Source organism: Macadamia integrifolia, chromosome 9 (genome assembly GCF_013358625.1).
Source record: "Macadamia integrifolia cultivar HAES 741 chromosome 9, SCU_Mint_v3, whole genome shotgun sequence".
Classification (NCBI taxonomy): domain Eukaryota; kingdom Viridiplantae; phylum Streptophyta; class Magnoliopsida; order Proteales; family Proteaceae; genus Macadamia; species Macadamia integrifolia.
The window spans coordinates 31,678,196-31,686,854 of record NC_056565.1 but is presented as its reverse complement, the minus strand read 5'-3'; the positions used below and the strand labels follow the sequence as shown (position 1 = coordinate 31,686,854).

Here is an 8,659-nt window from a genome sequence, read left to right as displayed (position 1 = left end):
AAATAAACGTTCTCTTCCCTAAGTTGAAAACCAAGTCATCTTTGACTTTCACCAAGAACAAATAGACATTTACATAGTTCAATTGCTCAAACAAGGCAGAATTTTGCCCACTGAGATGGTTGTAGACTTAAAAGTACCCATAACACGTCCCCAAAGGTGAAATTATCCAATCCCCTCCCTAAGTTGAAAACCAAACCACAATCCAAAAGGCCAAAAAGAGCACAACTACGGCATTACCACAACCACTACAAAATCATAGTGGAAGAGTGATAGCTACCAGTCCAGAATCCACGCCAGCGACCCCATATTGATGAAATTTAATTGCCCCAAAAAATTTAAAATTTTTCATTAATTTGTGGTCCAAAATCTTACCAACCTAAATCCGCAATGACCTCAGTCAGATCAAATTGAAAGGGGGAGAGAACCCAAAAAAGGGTAAAAAAAAAAACTCTAATATAGCAAACAAAAATCATGCCTTAACAGCAGCACCACCCAAAACTGGGAACTGGCCAGGATCTTCAATGCGAAGTGCAGGAGCAGTCTCACTTCCTTGGTGCCCTCCCCTATATCCACCACGTCCGCGACCCCGTCCACGCCCACGACCAGTGGTACCCACGTACTTGTCACCCAGGAACTCAGTTATGTTCAATGACTGCACAAGAATAACAAAGAAATAAAGGTAACTCCTCGAATTGGCTAGCCTCAATTTTCCCTCTTCCCCTTATCATATTGATAAAAATATCATTCTAAGTCACCAGCACAGAAATCAAAGAAATCAATCTTTCTCAACCTATTAAATCATAACACCAAACACATACAATATTATGTAGGATGACAGAAGAATCATCAACAGTAGGAGGCTGATGAAATTACCACGACCAATAAATGGTAGATGAGAACTACATTCAATAAAAGGAGACTTCTAAGAGAAACGAATCTAAAAAGCATACCATGCTAGAAAGATGGAATTAAAATGCAAGTGACACAAAGCAAATACCCCAATTGACAACTAAAATATTACCGAATTTACTAAACACCCTGAATTTACTAAACTTGCCTTTCAACTATCCTATCAACTGAGCAAAAAATTAATTACCACAAAAGACAAGCTCTCAACTCAACATAGCAATGTTATCTATCCTACTCCTTGCCAGACGTCACTTCTGTTTTTTGCTAGACCAAAAGTAAAAAAGAGTTAAATGCATCCGGTAGCATATTGTTATCTTGTTTCCTTTTCTTTTGGATATGTAACACTACTGTATCTTCCTCACTGAAATAATCAGGATGACATTTTTTCCATCAATATACTGCAAATCTAGCTGTGCACTAGACCGTCAGACCATTTGCTGTACACGATTTAACCTAAAATTCATCCACTTACAAAATAAAAAGAAACCATGCCACAATCACATGAAATATCCCAACCCCCCCACCCCCAAAACAAAAAACAAAAAAGATGGGGTGGGGTGCATCCCATTTCCATACAAATCTGTTGCTTCAAGATCATACTTTCTATTTATGAAGTGCATTATTTCATCCTCCACCACCTCAGGCAACCAAAATATAGATAGTGGCCAGAGATCGTTACCTGGTGGTGTGGCTACTGCACCAGCACAGAGACCAACAAAGGGAGGTGCACAAGCATCCAACCAAGGGGTAGGGTGATCTTTTCACCACCCTCTATGGCTGAGGGTATGGACATGCAACCAAGTAGCAATCTTTTTTCCAAACAAATAAATAACAAAGCACGAGTCAGACCTAAACATACAGCAGTTAGGGCTTTTCAAATTTTCCTATCAGCATGAATTAGATTCAATCAAATGGGAGTTGGAGTTGAAATTGGCACGGAACATAAAGGAAGGGTAGAACAAAGACACGAGGAAAAATGGAGAATTGCAGGAATTAGTAAATATCAATACTGTCATCTATAATACACAAAACATTAGGGCATAAGTTACTGTATAAATAGATGAGTGGATACTAGATGCCGCAAGAAGCACAATGTATGCTTAACATCAAACAGAAACCAAGTTAACTACACAATGGAACACCCACACACAAGCAGACACACACAAAACAGAGACATTCAACCAAACACATGCTTAACCAGAAGACAGGCAAACTGCAATACCTTGCGAACTTTCTCCTCCTTCTCAAGGCTATCCTTCTTTCTAAGCTTGTCCTTCTCAGATTTCTGGAACAAATAATAAATAAATAAACAAATGAAAAATAAGAAAAACAAAGTAGCATAATAGACACCAGATAGGGATATAGAAAAAAAATTAGCAGGCAATGAATCATTAATAACTAATTCACCCACCAGCTTAATGAAAAGAGTTTCCTCTTTCTTTTTCTCAACAACTTGCATCAACTCAAAATCTTTGTCAAGAGTGACCTTTCTTTCTTCAGTCTTCAACGCTTCCAAAGCTTTTCTTTTGTCAGATAACAGTTTCTCATACTCATCAAGGGTCATTTTCTGTAAGAGATTGACAATAAAAAATTTTTGTGCTTAGATGATAAATATAAACAGTAGCTATGGCTATAATTAGATCGGAATGGAACAAAAGGATCTGCATATCTAATCCTGCATCACTGGGATAAGTCTCAGTAACTACAATTGACTATTTTGCAATGAAAACAAAATTACATTATCCTCTTCTTCTCCCTCTGGAGACTTCTTGTCGGCAATGTCTTGAGGTGCCACTTGTTCAGGTTTTCCTTGCTCATTCTCTGCATCTTTTGGCACTTCAGTGGTCTCAGCAGCAGCCCTGACCCAAAAACAGAATCGAACAATGTAAGTAATGTGAATACTAACATGATACAATATTGAGAAGCTCAACTGGAAAGTCAAACTGCACCAGAGAGCCACATGAAAAAACTATAAATTCATTAAAAATACATGTGCAGAATCAAGAAAGAACACTTGAAAATAGAAGCCCTTTTTGCAGGAAGAAGCAAGTAAATGGTTCCTCATCACAGAATCGCAGTAACCAAGAAAAGATATACTATAAAGTATACATCTCACAGCACTATTTTATGATGGTCAATCTGAGGTGAGGCTCTAAGCTATTTGCAAAACTATATTTATCAAAATCACAATGCCCGTGCGCCTTGGATAGAAGGATAGTCGAAGTTCAAACTAAACATCAAGAGTTGCACGAGAAAAGGTAGGTCTTGAAGCCCAAATAAAATAAAGAAAGACCCAAAACTTCTACAGACAGGAAAATATGTCCAGATGAACAACTGTTAAAAGCCTCCTATTATTCTCCAAATCTTATTCTATAATGTACCTACCTAGGGCAAACAGGTACCAAGGAAGCTCACCAACAGAAACATTGAACCAAGAACTGACAATAGGCAGTTGATTTAGCAGACATAGTAGGAGCTAACAAAGACAAAGCCCAATCACAAAAGTGTAAGTTTCAGTACATAAGAAATAAACACGTAAGCATTATAAGCATTACCATTCGCTATCATTGTTGCTATTCTCATTGTTCCCAGTTTGATCTTTAGAATCACCATGTTCCTCTTTCTTCTCTGAAGCAATCTGTCCTTCGACCCTACCATACCTGCCCCCGTCACGGTCCCCATGATATCTCCTTCTCTCACCACCATAGCCCCTTCTGTCACCACCCTCGTTACCACCATAGCTCCTTCTGTCACCACCCTCGTTACCACCATAGCCCCTTCTTTCACCACCCTCATTACCACCATAGCCCCTTCTATCACCACCCTCATTACCGGCATAGCCCCTTCTTTCACCACCCTCATTCCGATAATCGTTTCTAAACGGCCTGTTTTCATTCCTAAATTGTCGACCCTGAGAGTCGCCTTTCTCCTCCGAACCATCACCAGTACCACCCTGAACTTGATTTTCACCGTCACCATAGCCCTGCAGACCTTCATTACCCAATCCACGATCCTCACTGAATCTTCCTCTCCCACGACCACGCCCACCTCTCCCCCTACCACGCCCACCACGCCCTCGCGTACTATCATCAGAAGGTGCAAACGCGTCAGAATCCCCATAGTTGTTGCGCTGGTAACCATCAGCGCGTCCGTTTCCGAATTGGCCACCATCCCTACCCGAACCACCTCGTCCACGGCTACCCCTCGCTCTCCCTCGGTCCGCTCTCACTGTAATCAATCAATAACAAACAAACACCAAACAGAAAGAATCAACAACTACCACCATAAACCCTAAACCAATCAAAAAATCTTAAACCCAACTCACCGAAACCGGATTCAATATCTTCCGCCGAAGGCGCAGAATCAAATTGCTCATTCTTCCGCTGAGGCTGCGGCGGCTGCGGTTCCTTCTTTTCCACAGGTGGAGGAGAAGACGCGACCTTAGCCGCAACGTTGGCGACAAGGGTCGTGACATCGTCTCCCTCCTCATCTAACAATAGGGCAAACGAGTTCCCCTTCCGAGCCATTAAAGAAAAACCCAAAGAAGATCTTCTAGGGTTTTTTGTATATATATAGTTCTTCTCCTTCTTCGGACGAATTCACTCTGGCTCGTCAAACCCTAACCCTAGCCATAGCCATAGCCATAACGATAATAGCTTCACCGGATCCCTCCGTAAAGGAGAGGCCTTTCCGTTTCTCTCTCCTCGATTGAAAGACGAACGAATCAAGTGATCTGTAGATTTTACACAGTGTGTTAGAGGAGGAAGGGAGTTTTATAGGAATCAGGATTTAAGAGAGAGAGAGACATGACCTAATCACCTAACCCAAGCTTTTTAACCCTCGTGAGTTACAACTTGCCCTAAATTCCTAAAAGAGTTAACTTTTTTTTTTTTTTTTGGTAATGTAAAAGAGTTAACTTGGGTAGCAAGGCAATGTTGAGATGGACTGACTTTAGGTGCTCTATTGATGCCAATGGTTAGATGGGAATCGAAGGGTAGATAAGTCAATTCGTTTGTGTAACAAGTGTCGGCATTTTTTTTCTTTTTTTTACTATTTTTACTATTTCTTAATGGGGACAGTAAGGATGGGAAAGATGCTACGAATCATTCTTTCTACCAAAATAAGAAATTATTCTGCTTTTGGCAATACAGGATTTAAAAAATTTACTAGATTTAATAAAGAACACTAGATTTTTTATTTATTCTTTTAAACAGTTCTTATCAAGAGCCCATGTGCCAAGTAGGATGATTCCAACTTCCTTTTTTTCTTTTTTTGGCAAAAGCGAATTCATTTGGACTATGTTTGTAGCCAAGAGAAGAAAAGAAAAAAAAGAAAAGAAAAGAAAAGAAATAGTGAAAAAATAAAAAGAGTATGTATATTTGGTTATCAAGAGGAGAAGAAACGAAAAGAAAAAAATTCAAAAAATTTTGAATTTTAAGAGAGAGATAGACACATAGGAAATCATTGTATAATCATTCATTTTTTGTCTTATTATGTTTTCATGTTTTCTTGTGTTTTTGGTAAGAAAATTTTTTGTGGAACAAAAAAAAATTCACAATTCCCAAGAAGAATTTTGAATTGGAAAAGGGGAATCTTCTCTTGAATGAAGACATACCAAGTGCAAAGAAAAATTCTTAACCCAAAGAAAAAAGTACAAAAAGTGTATTTTTTTTCTTTTCTTTTCTTTTCTTCTCTTCTCTTGGCTACCAAACACAACCTTAGATAGAAGACATGAGTTATACAAGGTTTCAGTGCTCGGAACAATAACCTAAATAGGAGATGGACGAAACCAATAACTTCCTTAGGTATACAGTTTTAGACACTACTTTTATTAGCAGATGCAAATTTCTCTTTCACAGAGAGAGATAGAACCACAATGGGCAAAAGAGTGACACATGCCAAACATAGAATATCACAGTAGGCATGTGGCTCCATGCATGCCAAACATAGAATGTCACAGTATGCATGCGGCCCAACGAATGGCAAGTAATATGGCCCAGAAATGTGTGAAGGTTCTAAAGGACCTAAATCATGCCATAAGACAATCAATTAAATCAACCTATAATTAAAAAATCCAAAACACAACTGGCTAAAGTAAGGAGTTGGCCATCATGGGTGGCCGACAAGGTAACACAGCCACATGGACCATCCCAAACCATCAAAATCTTGTCGAAGACACGTCATTCGTCCCTACATCATCTTCTCCACGCACCGTAGACCCACTCCAGCGAATGAAAATCACTAGTGCTCTAGCCTCTAGCAATGATGAAATCTTTACTTCAAGGTCTGCCATGGAAATCATCCAAAAAGTGGTTAAGGTCTTCTCCTCAAACATTATTCCTATTTTGTCGAGCACCACTGTCACCTATATGAACTTTTGGAGCAGGGTAGACTTCATCTGACGGAGGTCAAGGAGAGAGCGAGCAAGATTAATGATGGGGGTAAGATTTTGAATCGCCTTGGTAGGGTACACTAAGTGGGGCTCGATGATTCAGATGAGGAAGAAGTGGCTTCGCCTGAGCCCTGGTTGTGCGTAGAGAATATTTCCTTTGAAAAGGAAGGGTTTGAGCTCTGCATGGGTGGCGGTGTGAGCAGCATTACAGTTTCTAATGGGGTAGAGTCGAGTCTTCAAGATCTAGAGTTTATCCATGGCCATGCCAAAGAGGTTGAAAAGAAAACAAGCAACGGCAAGAGCTCTAGCAGAGAAGTTCCTGAGAAGAGCAAAGATCTTGGAGGACGATGATGCAAGAAGAATAGATCTGCAACAAATCTGTAAATCAACTACAGATCTGAACCTCAAATATGGGCAAACGAAGCTCCACCACTGCTTCCTACTCTCACTCGTTGCTGTAGCCAAGGGCATAAGGTCATCATCATCGTCGTCGACATCATCATCATCGCAGCCAAGACAACCAACAAAGATTATAGTAGCAGGGGCGGAGAAAACTCACTCACAGGAAAAGAAGATGAAGAAGATCTAGGTGCATGTCACTAGGACGAAGAGAAACACATCACAAGGATAAAGAAAAGCACGCCACAAGGGCGGAGAAATTCATGCTGCCAGGGGCAGAGGTATTGTAAGCCTCCAATCTTCATTTACAATACGAACTTCAGCAACCTTCGAACATCATCATATCTACTATATTGAGTTTTTCTACATGATGCTTCTTAACTACCCAACAGGCGTGCCAGACGAAAGGCTCTAGACGTGCCACAACAAAGGGCATTCCAACTTCCAACTCAAGGAAGAGCAGCCATGGGGAAGGGAGGGAACTCGCACTCTAAACGTGCCAAATGAAAGGCTGCTTCAACAAGCAGTTCCAAACCAATTGCAGTCGGGAGTTGTTGCCAAGTACACTATTTTGACTAGAATGCTTGTTCAGCCTAGCAGTGTACACTGGCTATTGTAATTTAGTAGTATAAACTATGGAGGGTTTCTATGGGCCATCCAAACTGTTAGTTTGACATAGGGTGTAAATTGGTTCGGAACCAGGTATTTGGTTCAATTTTGATTCAATTCTAGGGAGTATTGGTGTGATCCAGAATTGGATCAAGTCCCACCTTTGTTCCAAAAATTGATACTTGTACCGAACTTGTTCATTTCTAGTACGGTTCCGGTTCCTATTTGGTTCCCAAATTTGGTTCCAACATAGTTCGATTTCGATTGCTATACTAAGTTATAGAATATATCTACCATATATAATAATATTACAAAATCTAAAACTAATATTTGTAATATATATTATAATATATTATTATTAATTGTATTGATATACTATAATGTCTTAGTATTATATTATACTAATATACTATAATATATTAGTAAACAAATTCGGTTGGGTTTCAGTTCTACCTATTGGTTCCTATGTTGAAATCAGAAAGTAACCAAGTTCCACCTCAGTTCTGTTGCCTAGTTCCTTATTGTAACCATATTCTCTTTGGTTCAATTCGGTTTCAGTTATTTAGTCTAGAATTAGTTTTGATTTTCGTTTTCGGTTCCAATTTGACACCTTTAGTTTGACAGTCACCCTACTAATTGCTTAGGGCGTGTGTTAGGAAAATTTGGAACTTATTTGGAATAGAACATGTATGCAACCTCCAGTCTACTTTTTTGGATTGAACCAGGTTAACACAATTCTTGGTGTTTTAAGAACTAGATTGAAATATGAACTTATGGTATTCTCTTTAGGATAAATTTTTTCTTGATTTGTGGAGATTATATGATGGGAAAGGGTATTAATCCACAGTATAAAGTATGGAGTAATTAAGTGATTAAAATATTGAGTGACTAAGTGATTTTGCATAACTTGGTTACGAACACTAACACTAATCCGTAGCCTTAAAGCTTAGTCCCGTTATATTATTTTTTCTTTTAATGTCTATAAGTTTTTTTTTTTTTTTTTTTTTTTTTTAGTTCAAGCAGTCTAACGAAATTGTGCTTTTGTTTAAGCAAATAGCTTATCTTGTTATGCATAGGAAAATTAAGATTTAAGAAACAAATACTTTAGTGGATGTATTTCTTCATTTAAGTCCATGGAATTTTTTTCTTCTATCATTTAAAAAAAATGATTTTTAAAAATTAAAAACAAAATTAAACAATAAAAAAGACCCAACATATAAAACCACCTCCACCTTCTCACCCGCACCCCACCACCACCACTTTTGCTAACTTTTATCATGTACGTGTTTCTCTTCTTTTCTAGTGGAAATATATATATATATATATATATTTAATTTCATCATACTACGT

At 38.7% G+C, this 8,659-nt stretch overlaps 1 protein-coding gene across 1 annotated transcript; it reads right to left on the bottom strand.

Moving 5' to 3' along the window:
• Nucleotides 1–321: 321 nt before the first annotated feature.
• Nucleotides 322–4,691, bottom strand: LOC122089897 (RGG repeats nuclear RNA binding protein A-like). Its single transcript, XM_042659659.1, has 6 exons — nucleotides 4,235–4,691; nucleotides 3,465–4,137; nucleotides 2,648–2,768; nucleotides 2,321–2,476; nucleotides 2,132–2,194; nucleotides 322–652 (listed from the first exon to the last, which is right to left on the bottom strand). The coding sequence occupies exons 1-6, from the start codon at nucleotides 4,434–4,436 to the stop codon at nucleotides 470–472; spliced, it is 1,398 nt and encodes a 465-aa protein (XP_042515593.1). The 5' UTR covers nucleotides 4,437–4,691; the 3' UTR covers nucleotides 322–469.
• Between the last annotated feature and the right edge of the window lie 3,968 nt (nucleotides 4,692–8,659).